Genomic DNA, 25576 nt, shown 5'->3' with positions numbered 1-25576 from the left:
GGAGTGCATCTGAGGGCAGCTGGGCTCATCTAACCATGTTCCATAGCTAGATGCATTAAAATGCATTTTGACTCGCGGTATTACCAACTCAGGTTGGGTTTGTGGGGATGTAACCCATTGCAATTTGAGGAAAATCTGTATATTCATTGTTGCATATGTTTCATATATATGATAATCATACACCTGTATCTCTAATACCCAGAGTTACTGTTCTGTTTTCACTCAACAGGCTCCCAGTACTGAGGTTTTAAGACAGCAAAGTAATGTAATGACAGGAAAGTTGTGAGCTCAGGGTGGCTTATCCTACTGATACACTTTCATCCATGTTTCCATTTACTTCGTGTATATTTTCAAATTATTTCCACTGACAGCATTTGCTCCGAACTTGCCAGGTTTGTCTGAGCGAGTCTGGCCTACCCGTGTTGTGTTCCAGGATCCACCACCAGGGGGAGCCACTGGTCCATCTACAAAAGCAGGTGAGCCACAGGGGGCCCAGCAGAGGCCAAGACTGCAGGTGACCAGTAACATATTTCAGATTTATTAAAAAACACGTAGGTAACAAGTCAGAGCTTTGGCTAGGAATGATTTGGAAAAGAATTGAAGGCATTACTCCACATAACATTCACAGTTGTGTGCCAGAGACAGAGAGCAAGGGCGTGTTTTAGAAGCATTTGCGGTGGACGATGGAGGGCCCGGCCTCGTCGTACTCCTGTTTGCTGATCCACATCTGCTGGAAGGTGGACAGGGAGGCCAGGATGGAGCCGCCGATCCAGACAGAGTACTTGCGCTCCGGAGGGGCGATGATCTGTTGGCCGGGATGAGAAAGAAGGGCCGTTAAAGCACTGGGACAGGGCCAGGCATCCCCCCAGGGTCCAGACTGGGTGCACCTCGCTGGAGTTCCGTGGACAGCAGGGACAGTCTTGGCTGTCGGATGCCTGGCCCTAACCCCACCCTGACCCTAAGCCCAGGGAGGCAACCAGTGAATTTAGACTCTGCCTCCTCCCACCTCTTTAAGTCTACTGAGATGCACTGTTTCACACTGGGGGAGCTCAGGGTCCCCTGCTGGATGACATTTCTCTGGGGTAGGTCCCAGTAAGTTGCCCTGCCTGGCTCTCCCTGCTACCCAGGACTGACATGCAGGCCATGCTAATGTTCCTTAAATAACTGAATTGTTTAGAAGCAGAGAGAAATGACTCCGGATAGGGGTCCCTTCTACCTGCTGGAACCCCAAAACATAGCTACGGCGGAGCAAATTCCCAACCCCAGTCCTCACTGGAATACTTGGGTACAGACAAATATGGACACTTGGGCAAAAAGACAAGGTATTTCCGAAACCACGGTGAAAATGTTTAATTCCTGTCTATTCCCCAAGCTCTGTTTGAATGTGTATTTTTCTTTTTTTAAAAAAAGATTCTATTTATTTATTTGACAGAGAGAGACACAGCAAAAGAGGGAACACAAGCTGGGGAGTGGGAGAGGGAGAAGCAGGCTCTCCGCTGAGCAGGGAGCCTGATATGGGTTTTGAACCCAGGACCCTGGGATCATGACCTGAGCTGAAGGCAGATGCTTAACAACGGAGCCACCCAGGTCCCCCTGAACATGTATTTTTCATACAAGTAGCTGATATTTGCTGAGCACCTTTTATGTGCTTAACACGACACTAAGCGTTTTACACATATTACCTCAAACCAGTTTAAAGAGTATTGAATTAGCCCCATGTTACACATGCGGAAACAGAGTCTGAGAGAGGTTTAAGTAACTGACATTGGGTCACGCTGGTGGTGCTCTCATCAGACCCAATATTCAAACCTGGACCTCTCCCAGATGAGGTTTTGTTTTGTTTCGTTTTGTTTTAGAAACAACCTTATCCTGTGGGGGTAATTCTAGATGGACAGAAAGGTAACAAATACAGTGCAGAGTCCCTATAACCACCACCATCCTGTTTGAGTTTTCCCTGAAGTCATCACCTTATGGCCCCAGATTTTTTTTACGGGTTTTCTCTCCCCCCATGGGAGTCACAAGTTCCGCATTCGTGTTATTCAAGAAGCTAGGTTTGGGTAAGCAGGAAACGGCCAGCTCTGGTCATGTAACACACCCCCACCTGGGGCAGGCTTTGTCAGTGCGTTCACTGACCAGAGCTGGTTGCACGTCTCTCCTCCCCCCCACCCCACATGGGAGTAAGGGGGAGACAGCCAATCAGAGGAGCATCCAAGAAACACCAACCTTGGGAAAGAGTCTCTCTCACTATACAGTTTTTCAGAGCCTGCGGTGCAGGCAGAGAACTCTGGTCTATCTATCTGTCTGTTACCTACAAACCCTTTTCAAAAGACAAGGGAGTGCAAGTAACAGAGAATGTGTCTGAATACTTCCCACGTGTGTGGTCTACACGCAAATGCCCTCTCTTCCACTCCCTGGGACATGGGTTAGAGAGTCCCAGCATGGCTTCTGACTTCAGAGCTGGAAAACAGCTTTGGAGAAGTCTCTAGGCACCTGTCAGTCTGCCTCCAAAGAACTGTCTGTTTCATCTCTGAGCTCCCATGACTGGGAGTGCACACACATAATAGAAGGGTCTTTGGTGGCTCGGGGACCGAACTTGGTCATCCTGGAGGGATTCTGCACTTCTGAGCACCTAGATCAAAAGGCCAGACAGAGAGCCGGAGATACAACTCTAATTCTTGGCCACAGAGCTGCAATCAGGGTTGACAGTGGAAAAAGAGCACATGGGATAGAAACTACAACACTTAAACCTCTTCGGAAACAGGTCCGTATCGTCTGATTTTTGGTAATGTTCTGTGTGTGAGATGCACGATTTCTGTGATGGGGAAAATGATGCAATGTATATTTTTAAGAAGTACGATGGAAATCATCTAGACTTACTGTTGGGATCGTTTCACAATACAGGCAAATACTGAGTTAAGGTTGTACACCTGAAACTAATATAACGTTACGTGTGAGTTATATCTTAATAGAAAAATCAAGGCATATGCCCATATGGGAGCTCTGTTGAACTTCACTCCTGAAAGCTGCTGATGGCCAAGGATGATTATAGGTGAAATTTTGTGCCAAATAATTTAGCTTCTCTGATGAACTGGACTGACTTACACCCTATAAAGGGTGAAACTTGTGGATGTGGACCCACTATAAAGGGTGAAACTTGTGGATGTGGACCCACTGCTTAACAGGAAACCACCAGCACAGGTGAGTACGACGTGGCTTCCGAGAGCCCGTCACATCTGGTGATGGGTTGGCATCACAGCCGGCAGCACAGCTGTGGCCCCTACCCTGAACCGTACCTTGATCTTCATGGTGCTGGGGGCCAGTGCCGTGATCTCCTTCTGCATGCGGTCAGCAATGCCGGGGTACATGGTGGTGCCCCCTGAGAGGACGTTGTTAGCATAGAGATCCTTCCTGATGTCAATGTCACACTTCATGATACTGTTGTATGTGGTTTCATGGATGCCAGCGGACTCCATCCCTGCGAAGGAGACACAGATCATGATCCTTGCAGGGGTGGAGGACAAAACTCAGGGCAGACTGGAAAAGCGTCGTAGGCTGCTGGAGGGTCTTAGGCTGGACGGAAGCTAGGCAGGCATCGCGGTGTGAGCACCGCCTGTCCTGATGGTCTCCACGCTCTCCCACCTCTCGTCTAGTGGGGAAGCCTTGCCACTATACCTCCGGGAGGCAAGGGCTACAATATCACTTCGCTGGAGGCGGGGGGGGGGGGGGGGGGGGGGGGGGGGGCTCCCCTCAGGAGGTTCCTACAGAGCCCACGAGAGCAGCTGTAGCTTGGAACAACCCCAAGTCTCTCATCGCCTGCTCCCTTGCCAGCGCCCTTCAAAGCTAAAGGGTGCCGAAGCCCAGGGAGGTGCTTCATCTGACCCAAACCCGGGCTCACCCCTCCAAGAGCCCACCCTCTGTAAACATCCAGGCTAACATTTGTCCAAGGTCAGTGCTAATGCAGGAACAAGCTCTTGGGTTTCCTCTCCCCACCACCGCACTCCTTCCATAGTCTCAGCATTCAGCCTATCCTTCCCACCCATCCGGGGCTCCTGTGTCCTCAGCACAGGGAGCAGCTGACTTTTTTCACCATTTTTTTCACCATACGCGCCTCCCCCCCCCACCCCCCACCCCCCACCACCAAGGAGGCTTTGGGCTTGACTACAGCACAGACCATGTTGGCTTAGAAAGAAAACTCCTTTCCTGGCCTTCTGCGCTCCCTAGAAATCTGACACTCTCTTCCTTGCCCTGGTTTAGAAATGCATTTGGTCTTGCAGTGCCCACACGCAGAAGGGTGCTGAGAGCCAGGAGCTGGCTGGATTGCGGGGAGGGGCTAGGGTGCTCCGCCCCTGCGCAGGGAGGGGACCCTGAAGCCTACCGATGAAGGAGGGCTGGAACAGGGTCTCCGGGCAGCGGAAGCGCTCGTTCCCGATGGTGATCACCTGCCCGTCGGGTAGCTCGTAGCTCTTCTCGAGGGAAGAGGAGGACGCAGCTGTGGCCATCTCGTTTTCGAAGTCCAGAGCCACGTAGCACAGCTTCTCCTTGATGTCGCGTACGATCTCGCGCTCGGCTGGCAAAACGCAAACATTCAGGTTTGCGACAGGCGTTAAAACCCCCACCCGCCTCCCTTGGACGTTGCCCCCAATATGGGTGCCTTCAAAAACGTGCGTAAATTCGATCTACAACCCCAAATCTGTGATAGCAATTAAACTACAGGCCCACGAGGGAGCCCCTTCTGTCCCTAACAGAGGAGAAAATATTGTCTGGAAAACATGACTGGAAACAAGTTAGCTACAGGCATCCTTCTGCATGATACATGTGGGACTTTTTTTTTTTTTTTCAGGATTAACTATTCACTCTCTGTTACGCTTGTCCTACAACAGTTCATTATATGGGGTTTTCAGTTGTCCAAGAAGTCTCATGTTTTGAGGCCCCCATGGTTTTCTTTTTAATTTTTAGTTATTTATTTGAGAGGCAGATCACAAGTAAGCAGAGGCAGGCAGAGAGAATGAGGAGGAAGCAGGCTCCTTGCTGGGCAGAGAGTCCGATGCGGGGCTCGATCCCAGGACCCTGGGATCATGACCTGACCCAAAGGCAGAGGCTTTAACCCACTGAGCCACCCATGTGCCCCGAGGCCCCCACGGTTTTCAAAAAGCTCTGAGACCCATGCTGACAGGCCCAAGTAGGTCTCAGGTCACACCACTGGTATATTCATTTCCTTCCAGAAGGAGACGGGCCCTGGCTCAGGCCCGGTCCCGGCCCAGGGGGCTCCGTGGTGCACAGCGAGGGGGGATTGGGGGCAGCAAGTACTCCTCGGATTCCTGCACGCTGAACTTCTAACCTCTTGGTTCCACCTAGGCCCCCAGAGCCTTTTGGAGATCACCTGGAGTTCTTTGTAGGGAGCAGAAGAGCAACGTAGGAAGGAATTCAACTCCCTACCCCAGAAACTTTAACATCCACAGGGCTCAAGCTCCGGGTCTGTAATAAACCTCAGGTGTGTCCAGACATGGAAATGTGTGGACACCACCAGATCGCTGGGGGGAGGGCAGGCAGCCAGGGCCATGGGCATTGAGGACGCCGCTGGCAAATGTAGACGGGCGGCAGGTGCTTGGAGGCCGAAGACACCTGAACAGCTTGCTGCCATGCTGGTCTTCTGACTAGCTAACGATTACTGGCTTACTGACTTACAGATGCGGAATTACTCAGTGCTGGGAATTTTGCTTGCTTGGTGTCATTCAATATGACAATCCCCATTCTACAGATGAGGAGACTGTGGTTTGGTGAGGTTGGGTCACCTAGCTGGTGAGTGGCAGGACTGGGCCCTGGCCCTGCCCTGGCGTCTCCAAGAGCAACACCCTGGGCCCCTGGAAAACACTGCCCGATGTTGTCCCCTGTCTCTGCCCTCTCAGTGTCCTACTTGTGAACAGAGGAGGTTAAAAAAATGTCCAAGTGATAGACCCCCACTTAGCTGTCCTCCTAGAGGTTCTCACTGTTCTCAAGGAAACCGTCTCATCACTTGGAGCAAAAAAGGGGCTGTGCCTGGCTTGGGGCATTGAAATCAAGCCTTGCCACCCACATAGTCTCCTCCCATTGCCTCCCTGGATGGTCCCCAGGGTCCTAGATGTCACTGTGAAGAGACATGGCCCTTTGACCCCCTGGCCCTCACTCCTGCCCGCCTCACCGGTCGTCACGAAGGAGTAGCCGCGCTCAGTCAGGATCTTCATGAGGTAGTCGGTGAGGTCGCGGCCGGCCAGGTCCAGACGCATGATGGCGTGTGGCAGGGCGTAGCCCTCATAGATGGGCACGTTGTGGGTGACCCCATCTCCAGAGTCCAGCACGATGCCTAGGGAACAAATGGGCACAAAGAAAATCACCACGGCAGCAGGTGTGTTGCTGGGGGGGGGGCACCTGGGCGAGCAGAAGGGGAGTTTCTGAGCCTCTGATTTGAAAGAGAAGAGAGAAAGCATGTGACAGCATGGTCCGAGCAGGACAGGGCTGGGGGAAGATAGAGAAAGAGCAAGAAGAGAGAGAAAGAGAAAGGCCTGCTGGAAATAGAGCTCGAGGGCTTATTTTTTAAGGTGGGAAGAAGGCCTTTCTCAGGGCCGGGATTAGCCCTGTCCGGTCTAGCTACCCACCCCACCCCAAGTCCATCCAAACTCCATGTTTACAACTGTCAAAGCCCGTCATGGACGGTGCACCCAATCCGGGCTCCCACCTACCGGTCGTGCGGCCAGATGCGTAGAGGGACAGTACTGCCTGGATAGCCACATACATAGCCGGGACGTTGAAAGTCTCAAACATAATCTGCAAAGCAAGCCAAAGAGCTACATTAGGGATGTGACCAGTCTTGGCAAGAATGGTCAAGAGAGCGCCCCCTGCAGGTGGGCTCGGAACACAGCCTTGCCTTTGTGGCTCAGGGCAGAGGGCATGGATGGTGCCCTGAGTGTGCAGGGAGGGGGAGGGGCGGTGCACACCGGAGAGGGGTGGGGGTACGCAGGGGGTAGCCCTGGCTCCCACGAGACCTTGGAGATCTTCCCAGCCTATCAGCTGACCGCTGCGGGCTTCCTTCCTGGTGTCTCAACTGTCCATGGAGGAGTTTGGACTAGGCGAGCTGCGGTGTAAGCAACCTAGGACGGACTAATGGTACTAAAGCCAAAGGCAAAGAAAAGATGACTTTCAGGCTTGGACTTCTCTGTTCTACAAAAGGACACCTTGGACCAGAAGCCCCGACCAGTTGGGAACAAGCCCAGTTCCGTGAATTGTCTGAGGTCCCTGTTCCGTCTGTTCCACTTTCTCATGGAGTTACTGGGTCAATGTCAGCCCGAGAATCCAAAGTCACTTTGGCTTCAACGGAAGGGACCTTGATCCTGAAAGACACGCCCCCTGGAAGCTAAGGGACCTACATGAAGGCCAGTGCCTCAGTTCATGCAGTCTGGGGACAAGACCAGAGCCACTGCAGGTCACGGCTAAGAAGGTGATGCACACAGAGATGCCCATGGGCCTCCCCTTCTCCACCTGCCAAACCCTGCCTGGTCTATCCGCCAGAACATCTCACATCGTTTGCTGGACAGCCGTAATTCCCAACTGTTCTTCCACCCCCATACCATTCCCAGGGACAAGAACACCCGTAGAAATGACATAGCTGGTCACGTGGAGGGAATCCCAGGGGCACAGGTGTCCCCTGCACAGAATGACCGCCCGTGTGTTGGTGTAAGTGCCAAGAGCTCTTCTGAGGAAAAAGGTCCTGCGTATATACGTTTATTGATCCCAAAAGATCCCAGGTCTGTTCCAGGCTGTGCTGCTTTGAGCTGTATGACCTTGTGGCAGTCACCCTTTGTACACGATCCTTGAAATGCTCGTTTATGTAATCAAATATCTCATTCTATAACCACTTCTCTAACTCTTCATTTATAGACTACAAACTGCTTCACCTTGTTCAGGTTTAAAGAGACAATGCAGGTGACATGCTTTATCCACAGCTTCAGTAGAGCAAGTATTAAGCTGATATTGGATGCTTCTGTTTGGTAGCTCATCCAAACTGGAAGGCTTGTCTGTCCGGTGGAATGGGTGATCTCCTACCCTAAGGTCTCTAGGCGTCACAATAATGACAGTAAAAACTATTATTGTTGAACATATCTTGTATCAGGCGCTGCCAAGCACATCTGACATTGTACCTCACTATTTTTCACATCAACACTTTGAAAAATAATAGTACTAGTCTTATTCCCAAGACACACGAGCAAGGAGACCAGGAATCCAAGAAATTAAAGGGATTCATTAAGCTCGTGAAGCTGAGAAGCAACAGATTCCCCGCTGGATGTTAACCCACATTTTGAAATGATTTCTCCTTCCAAGTTTGTAACCTAATATGCCCAGCCTTTTCTATTACATATTCTAATTTCCTATTGCTTCTGGAGTCAAGGGGCCGTTCCTGCCCTAAGGGAGTGAGTAACATCATGATGTTTCTGTCCTTGGGAATCCCCAGGTTCCTGGGAAGTTGTTGGTCTGTGAGGAGACTGCTGGGCTGGGCCTCCTCTCTGCTCTCCTGCCCTGCGCCTTTCAAACAGGACTTGCCCCAAACCCCAGAGTGCTGGATCCTGGAGTGGCTCTTTACCTGAGTCATCTTCTCCCGGTTGGCCTTGGGGTTCAGGGGCGCCTCGGTGAGTAGGGTTGGATGCTCCTCAGGGGCAACACGAAGCTCATTGTAGAAGGAATGGTGCCAGATCTAGCGGGGGCCAAGGAGAAACACGATGAGGTGATGTTGTGGGGGGCTGTGGGCCCCCCAAAAGGGACCAGAATGAGCTACACGAAACTAGGACCAAATCGTACGTTACAAACACTCACCAAAAGTCCATGTTTTTACTGACACAGACACTGAAGCTTAAAGACTGTGAGTAACTTACCCAAGGAGTCACCTCGAGGAAGTGACTCAGCAAAAACCCAGACCCCATTCACGGGGGCGGGACAGCATAGTGGCTAAGGGCACAGGCCCAAGCGTCAAATCCAGATTCAAATCCCAGCTCAACCACTTCTTGGTGGTGCGAGCTAAGGCAAATTTTAATCCTTCCCAGCTCATCTCACCGTAGGTAATATGAAAATAACTTGTCTGTCTTGGTGAGAACCCTAGAGTTACTATTCACTCCAGTGCCTGGCCCAGAATGAATATTATTATTATCACTCAACTATACCTTTGTTTAAAGTCATCTCTATGGCCAGTGTGGAGCTTAACCTCACCATCCCGACATCAGGAGTCTCACACTCTTTGGGCTGAGCCAGCCGGGTACCAACTATATCTTTTCCCCTATGACCACTTCAGTTAATATTCCTGGGAAAATGATTTAGTTTTGCAAGTAAATGAGTGAATGAGTGAATGAGTCAACGAGTGAATGCGTGAATGGATGAATGAAACTGACCTGAAAAAGTTAGGTACCATTTTTAATACTTCTTGGGAAATTTCCCTCCATAACATATCCTAAGAAGACAGGTGTCCCTGTCTGTGTCTCCACACCCACCGTCCCCCTCTCTGGTCTCCAGGGCTGGGAGAAGCCTGCCCTTGTGGACACGCTCTGGACCTTCCATTTGTGGACGGATATCTGACCTTCAGGTGCTTTGAAAAAAGCCTGTGTCCACTGATAGCTCATTCATGTGAGGTACTTTGGACATGAGTGTGTTTGCTTTGTGGTTGAATGTTCTTGATGCCAAGAAGAACAGACCATTGTAAAAAGGGCTAAATTAATTCTTTTTAAGGGCCCAAGAAGTCTTTGCTAGCACGGGGAATATGAGATTCCTCCAGAACTGACACAAAACAAAATGGGAACTGCTTGCCAAAGTTTTTATAAATCGACAAAAGCCAGACTGACTTTAAAGAATCTTTATCTTGTCCCAGTGTCTTTGGTTCTGAAGTTGTGGTTTCTAGAAAGGAAAGAAGGCTCTTGAAAGTTGTACTCCTTTGATGGGATAAAAGTATCAGAGTGTTCAAGAAATCCCACAAGTCATGTTATATGCTGTGGTTACGCCGAAATTGAGAAAACAACCAACCAACGCCTCCCCTCGGCAAGCCTCTCTCCCCACCTCACTTTAAATTTCAGTTTTATAAATGATTAAATGCTTTATTCCTCCCAATTCTCTCAGTGCGTGCATTCTGAGATGCTGCTATCTCCACGGAGAAACTCTCAGAGTGTTTCCTACTGTCATTAATACCTTCTTCTCCGTGCAAACTGCAGCCCTAACCAAATCCGGCATCTCAGAGAAAGCAAACCTAATGAAATGCTGTTGTAGGGAAAGTAGAGTCCTTGGCATTTTTACTGATAAATTCTCACAATACTATTTCCTTTTAAACTGGTGAGTGTGTGTGTGTGTGTGTGTGTGTGTGTGTGTAGGGAACTGACAAATAAAAGTCCAGATATCGGGATTCTAATATTTTGCTACATTAAAAAAAATTAGTGTCATTTTCCCATTAGCCTGTCTGCTTTTTCTCCAATCATTTGTTTCTATGATGCCTAATAATAAACATTAAAATCCTAGGATTTGGGGCACTGGGTGGCTCAGTCAGTTAAGTATCTGACTCTTGATTTCAGCTCAGGTCATGATCTTAGGGTCGGGAGATGGAACTCTGCACTGGACTCCACGCTGGGTGTGGAGCCTGCTAAAGATTCTCTCTCCCGCCCCCTCTTTCCCTCCCCACCCTCATTCATCACCCCCTCAATCTTAAAAAAAATAAATAAATCCAAGGATTTAACTCTTCCCACAGCTCTTTTATATTAAATTGGGAGATAAAGCATTCACTTAATGTAACACAGAGAGGTACTTTCTAAAATATTTAAAAATTTGTGTCTGTTGCTTGAGCTTCAGTATAATGGGGAACATTCAGCAATGTACCAAATGTGCAATGTCATGACTCCCGCTTCTAGAGCGAAAACTAAAACACTTAAAAGAAACACTTAAAAGAAATTCAGGATGATTGGTGAGAAGCTTTCCAGCGTGGGCCCTGGGCCGGGCAGAGCTACTCTGGCTCCTCTCCGCCACTGGGAGGCACAGCCTTCCCGCGGCTGGTGAGAGCAGGGAGGGAGGGGTTGGGGGGGGGGGGGGGGGCGGTGATTCTCCTGGCTGCCTTCCCTGGGAGGGTAATCCAGTTGACTGAGCCAACAGACTGTTAATTCCTACCACTGGCAAAGGACTACTGCTCTCCTCTGCAGAACCCTCTCCCTCTAACTAGTTTATAAATCTTTTAGGCAGGGAATTTTTTTTTTTTTCAAAGAAGCATTTCAGGATTTTTTTTTTTTCCCCCAACCGTAGCAAAATCTTTTGAACCAGGGCCACGGAAATTATGCATCCTGAGGGCTCGACCTACAGAAAAGTTCCTGGTACCTTTTCCATGTCGTCCCAGTTGGTGATGATGCCGTGCTCTATGGGGTACTTCAAGGTCAGGATTCCCCTTTTGCTCTGTGCTTCGTCACCCACGTAGCTGTCCTTTTGTCCCATTCCCACCATCACTCCCTGTAAAGATTCAACAAAGCCTGAGTCAGCCTCCTCCAGAACTTGCGAACTGATTCCGATCCAATCACGAAGGGTTAAATCATTGCAAGAGGAAGTTCTCTTTTAGTTCCAGCAACTTGATATTCTGTATCTAGTGGCTCTGCTCTTAAACAACATCCCTCAGTGGACTGGCAACAGACCTGATCCATCTCCAAATAGCAGAAGGCCTTATGGCTTAAGCAACTTTACACTATAAATTTTTATCTCCTCTTTTTCTTAATGAGCTCTGTTAAGGCAGACACTGTCCTTGTCTTGTTCGCCTTGAGAACAAATTTCCCAGCAAGTATTTATCATTCAGGAATTACTTGTGAAATGAATGTATGAAATTTTACATGTTAGTTAGAGGGCACTTTGCCTCTTGTTAACCCTTGAACCTGTACTGTTAAAGCGGTCGCCCATGTAAGAGATGTGAATATTTTCTAACCATTATAAGCAAAAGTATTATATTGACAAACGAGAGCTCGGTGCTTGATTTCTAATGGATAAATCCATACCAATCAACATTAAGATGTTTGCCTAAATTAGTTGGAAGTACATTTTTAATCATTGAAGTGCAGCTTAAAAAAAAAAAAAAGAGAGAGAGAGAGAGAAAAAGGACATTGTCGTTGCTGGGATTTTAAAAGGCACCGGAGTGCTTGTTTCAGAATTGCAAAAACAGTTGTTGCTATTAGAGACATAAATAGTGGTTTGTACGAATATCTCCATTGCACGCAGTTCAACAAAGAGACAGATTTCAGATTTCATTCATGGGACGTGGCTATTATTATTATTTGTACGACTATATGCCAAACTGAGAGTCACGGAGATTAGTCAGACAAGCTCCGCAAGCAACCACATTGCTGATACAGAAGGAGACTTTCTAAGATGAAAGGTGGCGGCCCCCAACATTTTGTTTACACATAATTTTCTATAAAATTATCATGTGGCTGTCCACGGATATGTCACCAACCCCTAAGATATGTAGAATTGCACTTGGCAGCAAAGCCTCCTTTCGTCTAATATCAAGATCTTTGAGAGGGAGTGACCTAGGCGTTTATTTTAATCTCCTTCCAAAGAGGGACTGTGGTTTGCATTCCTGGGTAATTCACAGTATTTCTCATGATGATAATGATTGTACTGACACAAAAAGGAATGTGAGAAAAGGTTAACTTTATGTCCGACAGATACCCACTAGATAATCTGTCTACATGGTCTATGAAATTCGTACTTATTCCTAGACATCAATCGTCAGAGGTATGTTTTTAACAAGGTTACATAATTTCTGGAGAGACCACAAGAGACACTCTGGGGATACTCACCGACACACAGAAATAGAGCAACCTAACCTATAGCCCCGTTTCTCTCTATTCCAATCAGAATTTGTTTTATTGAATACATTTGATGGGCAACGTTGTGCAAGTTTAAGGTGCACACCTGTTATCTTGATACATTTATATCTTGTAATGGGACTGTCAATGTAGCGATATTTATCACATTCCATAATTGTAGTACGGTATTGCTTACCTGGTGTCTGGGGCGTCCCACGATGGATGGGAAAACAGCCCTGGGAGCATCGTCCCCAGCAAAGCCGGCCTTACAGAGCCCAGAGCCATTGTCACACACCAGGGCGGTGCTGTCCTCCTCTTCACACATTTTGATGGAGCTGTTTCACAGGGTCCTACGGGAACAGGGATGAAGCCCACCCAGCTGTCATCCAGTGATTGTGGCCCTTAACTGACCACTCCTACTCTGTACACCTAGAGCGCACACCACAGGCCCTTATCACAGCATTTATTTCAAAGTACTTTAATTAGACTGAACACTTTTATAAGCCACAATTCAGAAGTCCATGTTCATACAACTGACCCCCAACACTGTGCCTGGCTTATCACATGTGCTCAGAAGCACTTTAAAGAATGACCACACAGGGAGCACCTGGATGGATTAGTGGGTTAAGCGCTTCTTTTGGCTCATGCCATGATCTTAGGGTCCTGGAGTTGAGCCCCACATTAGGCTCCCTGTTCAGCGGGGTGTCTCCTTCTCCCTCTGCCCTTCCCGCTGCTTGTGCTCTCTCTCTCTGTCTCGCTCTCTTTCTCTCTCTCTCAAATGAATAAATAAAATCTTTAAAAAAAAAAAAAAAAAAAAAGAATGACCAAGCAAGTGAATGAATGAACAAGTGTAGAGCACAGACAGGGAGTATCAGACTAGGAGACCAGATCTTCACGCAGATAAGTGACTTGTCATATGTTAAAGAAGTTTCTGGAATTTGCTGTCTGTACCAACCCAAACACATTTCTCTGGATAGATTATCACATTAAAATATTTTCTTGTGGGGCGCCTGGGTGGCTCAGTGGGTTAAGGCCTCTGCCTTCGGCTCGGGTCATGATCCCAGGGTCCTGGGATCGAGCCCCGCATCGGGCTCTCTGCTCAGCGGGGAGCCTGCTTCCTCCTCTCTCTCTGCCTGCCTCTCTGCCTACTTGTGATCTCTGCCTGTCAAATGAATAAATAAAATCTTTAAAAAAAAAAAAAAATTTTCTTGAGGGGCTCCTGGGTAGCTCAGTGGGTTAAAGCCTCTGCCTTCGGCTCAGGTCATGGTCCCAGGGTCCTGGGATCGAGCCCTGAATCAGGCTCTCTGCTCAGTAGGGAGTCTGCTTCCTCCTCTCTCTCTGCCTGCCTCTCTGCCTACTTGTAATCTCTGTCTGTCAAATAAATAAATAAAATATTAAAAAAATATTTTCTTGACAAGGTATATTTTGAGGGGTGGGCAGCATGGGAAAATTTGGAAATGCTGAGAAGCTGAAATGTTAAATGTAAAGTGTTGAAAAGGGAAATCTCTTCTAGATCCCAAGAACTGTTGTTTTGCCTTTGGAAAAACATTAGACCCAATTGAAACTTTCGAAGAAAGTGCTTTAAATTTTAGGGGCCACAGTTAGCTAACTTAAACATCCATGTGAGGGAAAGTCTAAGAAATTGCACATTGGGTAGTAGGATACCTTGCTGCCATTAAGAAAGATAAAGGAAAGGAAAGAGTTTATTTCATGTAAGGATAATTGATTAGAGAAAACAACATCGTATGATCCTATTTTAAAAATGTATTTTTATGCATTGAGAAAAGATTAATTATATTTACCGAGACATTGATGGATATTACTTTAAAAAGTGATTTTTTAAAAGGATTTTACTTATTTATTTGAGGGAGAGACAGTAAGAGAGAGCACGAGAGGGAGAAGGTCCGAGGGGGAAGCAGACTCCCTGTGGAGCTGGGAGCCCCATGGCGGAACTCGATCCTGGGACTCCGGGAGCATGACCCGAGCTGAAGGCAGTCACTCAACCAACTGAGCCACCCAGGCACCCCTGGTGCTGGTGTTTTTAATGATCTTCCCTGGGCCCTGTCATATTTTCTAAGCTGAGCATGCTTTCTTTAGTAATAAAACAATATGTTTAATATCCTACTCCTATGCTTGGATCCTATCACCAAATTTGAAAAGTTGAAGCAGAAGTAGCAACTTTATAGTTTTGGGAAATTGAAGGTCTGTTAGAGACACTGTTTTCATTCATTGCCCTCATTTCCATTAATGAGAAAATACAGAGGAAATGTTTTGCTTAAGGGCACTGGAGGCAGAGCTGAATCCAAGATCAGGTCCCTTTGGCTAGCCCCTTAACTTTCAGTTTAGATGCCTTCCATTTTTCCGAGCAGACTTAGGTGGACATATCTTGTAAAGAGAGGGACACCCACAGTTCTCTGCTCCAGTTTGAGATTTTAAGATTTCAAGCTGAGGAGGATTCTTGTAAGCTGGTGAGCTCACTACAGATCTGGAACCAGATATGAAAGGCAATTCTTTTAAGGAAATTTCTGGGGTGTGAGAAGAGAAAAATAACAACACCAAAAAAACGTTTTGCAAACAAAAAAACAAAATCAAAAACAACAACAATGACAACAACAAGAACAAAAATGCTTTGTAATTTTCTAGATCATTCCCAGGAAATCAATGCTCTATCTGTCCAGATGCACTGTAACCCTTTGCAAAGGGTGTGAACCTCAGCTGAGGCCATGCATTTTACAATCTGGATCAGATACTGTTCTCTCCAACTGACAAACAAGGAAATCAAGACTCGATGAATTGAAGTGACCTGTCCAGGTTCCCAGCACTGGTGAAGTTAGGACCACGAGGAAAACAGAGCATGATGATGATTATGGCTTGGGCTCTGCAGTCAGACCACCCGAGTTTGAGTCTGGACTCCACCCCTCAGAAGCCCTGTGACTTAGTAAATTATTTAATATCTGTCAATCACAGTTTTCTTCTCTGTAAGACAGCAAGAATATCAGTTCATGCTATACAGGGTTCTTATGATGGAGGGTTAGTTTTTTTTATAGAAAGCACTGAAAATAATTTGTAGTGGCATACACATTATGAGTTCTCAATAAATGCTCAAGTTATGATGATTAGTATAATTATATAATTATCCTCATTATCCAGGTCTCTGTATCTCTAGTCTTGGCTTGCTTTCCATACTGCCCCCAGGCATAGCGTGGAGGGCCTTGACCTGTGGAGTCCACTTGTCAGAATGGAGAATGAAACAGATCAACTCGATCTTTCCCTCCCCAGCCATCCCTTCCCTTCCCAGACACTGGATTCCATTCGGCATTTACGTGATCCGGCTTCAGACCTTGCAGAGTAAGAAGCTGGAGAAGTGAGAAAGGCAGAGGAGACAAGGCTGAATGGGCAGTAAGAGTCAGAGGCATGCGGGGGAGCCAGCCAGCTCCAAGAGGCAGGCTCCCCCGGGATGCGTTAAGCAGACTTTCCAAACCAAAAGAGTTGAAGACGGGATGAATTATGTGGCAGTAGGACACTCTGAAAACGTGACAAGAGGATGTCCTTACTACCTCCTTTCTTGGCCAGCCAGGCTTGAAGGGAGTGTTTGGGTAATACTGCAGAGAACGAAAGCTGACCCCCAGTGTCAGAACGCATGCAGGGAAAAAAAAAAAATCTCAAAATTCAGTAAATATGTTTTTATTTGGCAAAAAAAAAAGTCCACAAGCGATTTTCTAATCTCTTAGATGAGCACTGCCATTGGAGAAGAATTCTCTAAGTCCCAGGAAAGATGCTGGCTCAGTGATTTACAGCCCTTATCTATAACCTGAATGAGCAGCTCAATTTGGAGCAAAGCATTTCCTAATTAGGTAAAACACACTCGAGTGTCTGCTTTTGGAACTGCCCCCCTGGCCAGGGGGGTTGCTCCAACTGTTTCTCGTGCATCTTGTGCCAAAAATGAGTAGTTAAGGCGGGGCGGGGTGTTGGGGGAGTGGAGAACACTGCAGTTCCCAGCTCATCCCTCTTGAAATGCAAACCATATTTAGTCAAGGGTCACAAAATGGAAGGAAAAAGCTCAGTGTGAAAACCCCAGTCCCGGCTGAAGCAGCCAAGCCCTGATTTACAGGGAAGTTGAAGTTCAGCCTGGGGGAGGCAGGGCTGGCTCTGCAGTCAGGTCAGCCTCACCCGGGGAGACAGAAATGCAAAGCAGACCTCCCATAGGCTGAGACCAGAGCAGCTCGCAGCTGCACGCCATTGTGCTCCCTCCCTCTTTACTCACAGAGAAAGATGCAGCAGGTTTCCTACTGCACTTGGCTGCAAATGACCAATGGACCATGCAATGCACATTCTGAGGCATAAAGTCACAGACATTCTCAAGAGACATGCTTTCCTACAGCAGACACTACCAATCAGAGCCTAGGAACCCAGAAGCAAACACGCAGAGTCAACATCAAAGACCAGGCAAGCGGGCTCTCTGTTCGCTTCTAAAACCCACTTCCAGGCACCCTCGCTGCACACAAAAAAACACAGTCCAGTGAGAAGTTCCCATACCAAACCTAACCGCAAACAAATGCTGGAGTTTCCAGCGTCCAAAAATAAATAAACGTGTGATTTGCTGGAAATCACTAGTCTGCGTCTCTGAAACGCCTGTGAGATCTGGGCTGCTGATTTAGCATGAAGACATCCTCCAGGTGACACACGGATTCTATCTCATCTCCCTTTTGCCCTCCTCCCCCACACCCAACAGCACCTTCGCTTTGTTTTTCAAGTTGAATCACTAGCAGCTAAGAGCTCCAATCATTTCTCTACTGCCGTGCTCATTCAGGAATTTCAGAGTGCGCCAGCCCAGCCCGAGCTCCAGCGATGACGTCTGGTCGCACTGAGTAATATCAGAGCTGCCGGGATCTGGAAGTCACATCCCTGGGTCGGTGCCACTTACCCTGACGAGGCTCGGCTGGGTTCCTCCGCTCCGGGTGGTGTTCGGGGAGGCTGAACGCTGAAGGGTTATATAGCCCCTTGGCCTGCTTCCCTCCCACTGGCTTCCCAAACAAGGAACAAAGACAGACTTGGGCCCAGCGTTCGGGCTAACACAACCATATAGGGACCTCAGCACAAAACTCTCTAATCTGGGTGGCCGGAGGTCTGGGTCTCTTCCACCGCATTCCACTGCTCTGCTCAAGGAGCGGGAGGCAGCTCAGCTGCCAGAGGGAGATAAACACCCCAAGCCTCCAGAGCCACTCCTGAGATGCCCAGAGACACTGAGCTCCTTGTGTGATGGGGCAGACACAGGCCAGGCCGTATGTTCCTGCTCTCCCGCTGGCGTTCAGGGCATTTCTGAACGACCTGAGCACGAAGAGGAGTGGCCTTGAGAAGTAGGCACTTTAAAAAAAAAAAAATAAACCCCTCTATGAAGGGGGCCTGCAATGGAGACATTGCTCCAAATGATCATAAGTAGAGAGAAAGAGAGAGACGTGATTTGATGGCCGTCATGCTGTTTCTGAGTGGAGTCCGTGTGTGGTGTTCATGGAACTAGGAATTGAAGTGCAGACAGGGTTGACGGGCCCCTGTTTCCCAGAGGAGCCTGGGGACTCAGCATGACCTTGACCACTTAGTCCTTTGGCACATCGCAAATGCCCACCAACTGTGACCGAGGGATTTAGCAGAATGATGACGGGCCACTTTTGACCAGAGTCCATGCTGCCCCGTGTCCCAGAAACAGTTTGGGAGAGAAAGGGGCATGTTCAAGGGTAGGGGGGATCCCTCTGACCCCCCTCTCTACCTGTTGACCCATTTGACAGGTGACAGAGAGGCAGGTGAGTATCTCAAAGATAAGCAGGCAGCGGGCATGGATCTGGCTGTGAGCTCTCATGCCTAGGGGTCAGTGGGAGCTTCAGTGTTTGACATTGTCCGCTCTTCTCCTCCAAGCCAGGTTCCTAACTAAATTCATAATAGAAATCTCGTGGATGGACAGCGTGAGTACTTCCAGACTGCTGACACAGGAGAGCAGTCCCAGAATGAATGGCTTTATTTGACAGCTGAGAGCAGCTGTTCCCTCCCGTTAACTGGGTCTGGTTCGTCGTTGGATTGGTGGTACGCACGCACATACACGTGTGTTCATCTTGGAGAGGCGGCACTGCGGATTAGGAGAACATTTCAAATGGCTTACGACTACATAAATAATAACGGGTTTCTCTATGTTTTTCGGAATCTGGCCAGTGGGTCTACTTTTTATCAACCAGAAAACACAACAGTCTGAAAGCTCAAATATGAAGATTTCATAATGTAACATGAAATTCGGTCTGCAGGACTAAACCAGTGGTTTTTAATCTCAGGGACCAGGTGAAGCAAAAATCCCCTGTTTTCCTGGTTAGAGGGCCTTTGGCCTAGAGGTCGTATTCCGGTCTCAGGAGTGGCTGTGTCATGCCTGGTAACTTTGTAAGGTGACTAGCTCTCTAAACACCACAGATAAGACTCGCGGTACTCACCTTACTAATTTTTGCATTAGTTTCCTCCTTGATAATGGTAGTGTATATGACAGCCCTGACAATAACCAGACTGATGTCAACAGACATACTTACAAGGAGATGCAAGATTTAGTTTTTCTTAGGAGCTTTTTGCCCTTTTTCTCTTTCTCCCTACCCTCCTTCCTTGTCTCTCTTCCTCCCCACTGGCTCTTTCCTTTCTTCATCTGTGATACTAACCAGAGAGGACCTATAACTGAAAGTAAATTTCTGGGCAGGTGATTAAATGGTCTCATTGTCTGGTTTGAGATTTATACTTCTGTGCCCATCCAAGTCCCTTCATGGAGAGAAAGCAGCACCCTGTGCGTATGTGCGTGCACAGAGAAATCTCCAGCCAAGTGGCCAGATACCTTCTGTATCCATGGAGCTACGAGCCAATTAGGAAAACAGAAGTGTCTGATGGCTCGGCTGCTGTTCAGGAAAAGTATAAAATAAATTCCAAACCCTAAGCACATAGTCAAGAATCCTCTCCAGACGTGCTGTTCCACAAACATCACGAAAGCCGTCTTGGTAGCATTACCCAGTGATGATTTATGATCAATCCCTGAAGATCTGGGAAAAGTTTCATCCTCTCGGGCTGGGGTGGGCACGGTCTCTAGAGTTGAGTAAACAGTGAGTGTTCAATAATTGCCTAACAAGTTCTTGATCATTCTCTAGCACCATCACCATGTAGGCTTGAGTTAGACCATTGTCAATCCTGGCAAACACCCGTACCATCTGGAATCTGGTGAGATGATTCTGTGCTGCTGTTGTGAATTTGGGCTGTAGGAGTTGCTTTCTCCAGACTGATCACGCTCCTGGGTTCTTCCGTATTATAGTCAGCTTGTAAGAGTCATCTCATCGGAGAAGACACGGTGAGAGCAAGGTGCCTTTTCTGTCTCCCATTCTTGACATTCTCCAGGTCCCGGAAATCTCATTTCCCAAGGCTGAGCTGTGCTAAGACAGCGCAGGCAGACAAACGCATGAAACCCAGACTACACACAGCCCCTCTCACGTCACCTGCACACCTTCACCAGGCTCTGCTCTGCTCTCCACTTGAACACCACGAGATCTTCAGGACAAGTTTACTTTGACGCCTCCCATGGAGGTGGGAGTGCTGGTATTTGGGGGTTATGCTAATGCTCTTGTAGATGGCTTTAATGTTACTAGTCTTCTCATTAACTCAAAATCTGAGAAGCCCAAGGGCTCTCCCATGAGAGAAGGCACTTCGCACACTCCACGTGAGGGGAATAACATGTAGCCTATGGAAGGAATGCAGTGACTATCAGCCCTCACACCTTGGCTTTGTACAAAGCAAACATTTTTGGAGGGATTTCAGTGCAGAGTTCAAGTTCTGGATCTACTGCTTGCCAGCTTTGGGTCCTCTGTCTGCCTTAGCTTTCTTTCTTTCTTTTCTCTTTTAAGGTTTTATTTATTTGATAGAGAATGGGCACATGAGCCCGGGGGAGAGCCAGAGGGAGTGGGAGAAGCAGGCTCTGTGAAGGTCCATCCCAGGACTCTGAGATCATGACCTGAGCTGAAGGCAGACATTTAATCGACTGGGCCACCCCGGTGCTCCTGCCTGAGCGTTCTTATATGAAAAACTCTATGAATAATCCTATGTTATCACAAGGCAGTAGTGAGTTGCAGAGAATAAAATGAACAGAGCCCAGGAACTCCATCTTGACCTCGGATGTTCTGTAGGAGGGACCTGGATCTACAGGTGAGAAAGACACTTGCTCAGACAACAAAGGTGAAGAGGAGAACTTGACCCCAAGACCTTGACATGCTGTGTTTGTTTTCCTGTTGCTTCTTTAACAAATCCCAATGAACAGACTGGCTTCAAACCACAAAATTTATTATATTCCAGTTCTTGAGGTCGAAAATCTGTACAAGGTTTCACGGGGCCAACATCAAGGCGGGGGTGGGGGGAGAATCTGTTTCCCGGTCACCTGTTTTCCAGAGGTGGTCTGTGTTCCCCGGCATGTAGCCCCTCCACCCCTAAGGCTGACAATAAACCATCTTCAGATCTCAATATCTGACTCTACCCATCCCGCCTCCCTCTTCAAAGGGCTCTTGGGATTAACACAGGATTATCTTCCCATTTTAAGTTTAGTAAATTAATCACATCTGCAAAGTTCCTCCCCCCCCCCCCCGTCTCAGGTACCAAGCCCCCAAGGCTTTGGGATTAGGATGGGAGCAGGGGAGCACGCACGTGTGGCAAGCCTATCCCAGCACACACACAGATGTTTCCTGTTGCATGCCCAGGCCTTTGTAACAGTTTCTCAGTTTAAAAAAAAAAAAAAAAAAAAAAAGATTTCCATGAATGGTGTTGACATTAAGCATACTTACTAACATTTAATAGACACTTCGGAGATAGTACCAGGGTCCTGTCTTAAGAGAGGCATCTGAGCACCATAAAGCTGTCTGTCCGTGATCCCATGAAGCCAGTAAGGAAAACAGAGGAAGCCTGTGGACTCCTGGAAGCTTTTCCGAGTGTCAAGAATATGTAATGTGTTTCAAGGTTAAGAGACTCCCTTCGAGTGCTCTGTGTTTATTTCATTGCGCTGGGTTCCTGGAAGCAGACAATGCCTGCTGGGCTTCTGAATTGCACCCTGCTGGATTTTGGACACAACGACTTCAACATTCTCACGGTCAGGATGACGCAGGAAATGAGGCTTGCCCGTGCAGAACAGAGAGCTTTACACGCTAAGTTAAATCCCGGGAGGAGGAGGACACTCTCTATTGTGTCTTTCTGAACTGCACTTAATTTCTCAAGCTTCTCCTCCCTTATCTGCCCCCCTTGCAAGCACTAGGCTCCAACACAGCCCCAGGGCTACTGAACGGTAGACTTTCCCACTAAGAGACCGGTTCGCAGCTCAGGACTTCTGGTCCCTCTTCTCTGCCTGGCGCGACCTTTGGCCGTTCACCTCTCTACCTATACCCCCACCCCTGCTAGGCTCGAACTTCCCAGAATCCTCCTGACTGAAACCCTCCTCCCCAGAAATCTTGAATCGCCAAGGGGAATGTCATGGGCTGCCTCTAACTGAAGGGGTTCCGGGGTGCGGGACTGTCAGCACCTGAGAAAGTCCTGAGCCAACCAGGATGAGTTGGTGAGTCTGATCTTCTTTAGTGGTTCTGTGTGGCCTCTCCCACGTCTTACTCATAGGGAATCCTTCAGCACTCTTCCCCTTGGAGGCTCTGGGAGAAGATCACAGGCATCCCCTTCACACCCATGCTACAGAGCAGCACTGTCCCACAGAACTTTCCGCCGGGATGGAAAGGTTTGGTATCTGTGTGTGGCTACCGTATTAGACAACACATGTCCGGGAAGTGATTTTTAACCTCATGGCCTTGAACTAAAACCACCTCAGGGATTTTTAAAAACCTCAAATGCCCAGGCCAGAAGGACACGGGCAATCAAAGTGCCGCCCAAAACGAGAAACTTCAGAAGACTCCAGGGTTCTCCAAGCATCCAAATTATGGTTGATTGGCTTGTATCCAAATCATGAAGAGAGAGTGTGTTAATAACACAGGAAACTGAAACCCCTCCCACTCAAACACATCTTCTAAATCAAGATCCCTGGGGAAAATCTCAGAATAGCCCTTTTAAAATAAACTTTTCACTTTAAGATTTTATTTACTTATTTTGGAAAGAAAGCATGTGTAAGGGGAGGGCAGTGGTGGTGGGGGAGGAGAATCTCAAGCAGACTCTTGGCTGAGTGGGGACCCCGACGCGGGGCTCAATCTCAGGCGACCCTGAGATCACGACCTGAGCCTGAACCAAGAGTCAGATGCTTAACCCAACTGTGCCACCAGGCGCCTCCCCTATAAACTTTTCACTTTAGAAGCATTTGGGTTTATGGAAATGCCATGAAGACAGTACAAAGAGTTCCCATATCCCCGACACCCACTGACTCTATGATTAACATCTTACCTTAGTGTGGTAACTGGTCACAGTCAATGAACCAATAGGACACCTTATTATTAACTACAGTCAATGCTTTATCCAGATTTCCTGAGTTTTTACCTAACGTCCCCTTTCTGTGCCAGGAACCCATCCCGGACACCACGTTACAATTGGTTGTCATTGGGGCGCCTGGGTGGCTCAGTGGGTTAAAGCTTCTGCCTTCAGCTCAGGTCATGATACCAGGGTCCTGGGATCGAGCCCCGCATCAGGCTCTCTGCTCAGCAGGGAGCCTGCTTCCTCCTCTCTCTCTCTGCCTGCCTCTCTGCCTACCTGTGATCTCTGTCTGTCAAATAAATAAATAAAATCTTTAAAAAATAATAAAAAATAAAATAATTAAAACAAAACAAAAAAAAAAAAAAAAAAAAAAAACCCAATTGGTTGTCATGTCTCCTGAGGTTCTGCTTGACTTTTTCACCCACCCAAGTACTCACCAGGCCCGACCCTGCTTAACTTCTGAGATCAGACGAGATCAGGCACGTTCAGGGTGGTATCTCTTGGTGACTCTTGGCTGTTTCTTAGACTTTCTTTATTTTTAATGACCTTGACAGTTTTGAGGAGTACTGGTCATGTACTTTGCAAAGTGTCCCTCAACTGGGAGTTGCCTGATGTTTTTTTGCATATTTAGGCTGGGGTTGTACGTTTTGGAGGAAGATTCCAAAATGAAATGCTGTTCCCATCACTTTGTATTAAGTGTATGCCCTATCAAGAGAGCTTATCACTATTGATGTCAGTCCTAATTACCCCAGTGAAGTTTGTCAGGTTTCTCTACTGTAGGCACTCTCCTCCCAGCCCCTTGGGTACTGAACCTTTCAGAAGGAAGTCACCAAGCACAGCCCCCTCTTAAAGAATGGGGAGTCATGCTCTGCCTCCTTGAGGGCTGAGTGCCTACGAGAATCATCCAGAATGGAATCGACTTCTGATAGGATCCTCCAGGATTCGTATCCATACTGAAACTTGGGAATTGCTGGGCCAACAGGATGGAATCACGTGATGTCCTGGGGTTCCTTCCAACTTGGTAACTCTCTGATTCTGAGTGTGGTTGACATGGCAACCAGGGGGATTTGCTGGGTTCCAGTGGTGACAGACTGATAGTCAGTTATTTAGTCTAGAAACCAAGTCGTGGATCCTCTAGACACAAAACAGGGAATAAACACAGAATTGTTGATATTACTACCATGGCGTGTTTTGGAATTGGAATCTGGCATGTTGGAGGAGAAAAAAAGGCCACACTGTGGAAGATCTAGCAGGGTATATAAATACACGTACACATATATGCATGCTTTGGGCTGGAGTCAGACACGTTGTAGACTCAGCTAAGGGACAGAAAGTGTCAGCACCAACTAGAGACAGGGAGTTATGGACCCTGGGATATAGGAGGTCCCGTGAGGAGAGTCACTTGGCACATGAGCGGTCTGGGCACTTCAGAACATGAGGAAGAACAATAACAAAGATTTTTTAAGCCATTAGTATGCAGCAGACAACAGCTGGACTAATAACATACCCATTCTTTAAATTACAAAGCAGAAGCTGAGTTTTCATAACTTACCCAAGGTCACACCGTAACTGAGTGATGGGTGTAGGACTCAAACCCTATGACCTTAGACCTGAGGTTAAAGCACGGATCAGGCCAGCTGCATTATTAGAGGAACAGGGTATTCCCAAAGACACATGGAGAAGGTCAGGCACCTCCATGTTCCCACTCAGAAAGGTGGACAAAGGAAGTAGCCTCATTCATGTCACTGACTTGGGAGAAACAATGTAGGAAGGGTGGGTCGAAGGTGGGACCATCCGCCAGAGCGTGGGCACATGAACCGTTGACAGGGTTTGTGGCGGAAAACGTAATTCTGAAACTCAGTGGTCATTAAGAGAAGCTACGGCCTGGTCACAGGGCAGTCTCACTGCAGGAAACGTGTTCAGTTATTGCTGTTTTATAAGCCACGGAAAGTCTCCACAGCCTGGATCCCCATTTGGCTTTAGCAAAGCTGAGTTTAGAGATTTGACCTATCATTTCTCAAGTCATGGATCACTGAAGTGTTCCATTTTATTTTATTTGTTATTATTTTGTTATTTTATTTTATTTTATTTTTGAAGTGTTCCATTTTATTTTATTTCACTTTATTTTATTTATTTTATTATATTATATTATTTTATGTTATTTTATTTTAGCTTGGAACTGTTCCATTTTAATAGTGAAGGAAATGACCAGGGACACATGAAAGGGTTGAGAGAGGCCCCGGAGCCTGTCCACACAGAGGAATGGCTGTAGGCAACAGAAGGCATAG

General features: G+C 47.6%; 1 protein-coding gene across 1 annotated transcript; it reads right to left on the bottom strand.

The window, feature by feature from the left end:
* Positions 1-515: 515 nt before the first annotated feature.
* Positions 516-17916, bottom strand: ACTA2 (actin alpha 2, smooth muscle). The gene is made up of 9 exons (XM_004780765.3): positions 17764-17916; positions 13036-13189; positions 11365-11493; positions 8612-8722; positions 6717-6801; positions 6179-6340; positions 4376-4567; positions 3294-3475; positions 516-805 (listed from the first exon to the last, which is right to left on the bottom strand). The coding sequence occupies exons 2-9, from the start codon at positions 13162-13164 to the stop codon at positions 662-664; spliced, it is 1134 nt and encodes a 377-aa protein (XP_004780822.1). The 5' UTR covers positions 13165-13189; positions 17764-17916; the 3' UTR covers positions 516-661.
* Positions 17917-25576: the final 7660 nt, after the last annotated feature.

The sequence above is a fragment of the Mustela putorius genome, unplaced genomic scaffold, assembly GCF_011764305.1.
Source record: "Mustela putorius furo isolate JIRA1106 unplaced genomic scaffold, ASM1176430v1.1 tig00537291_pilon_pilon_pilon, whole genome shotgun sequence".
NCBI classification, from domain to species: domain Eukaryota; kingdom Metazoa; phylum Chordata; class Mammalia; order Carnivora; family Mustelidae; genus Mustela; species Mustela putorius.
The sequence above is the reverse complement of the archived record's forward strand: the minus strand, read 5'-3'. Positions and strand labels throughout refer to the sequence as shown.

Bases quoted from the DNA above. Each gene is read 5' to 3' on its own strand.
- ACTA2 (XM_004780765.3), bottom strand. From the start codon at position 13,164: ATGTGTGAAGAGGAGGACAGCACCGCCCTGGTGTGTGACAATGGCTCT. The intron at 4,568-6,178 runs GTGAGGCGGGCA...GCGTTTTGCCAG, and splicing joins CTACTCCTTCGTGACGACCG to CCGAGCGCGAGATCGTACGC. The intron at 3,476-4,375 runs GTAGGCTTCAGG...TCTCCTTCGCAG, and splicing joins GTTCCAGCCCTCCTTCATCG to GGATGGAGTCCGCTGGCATC.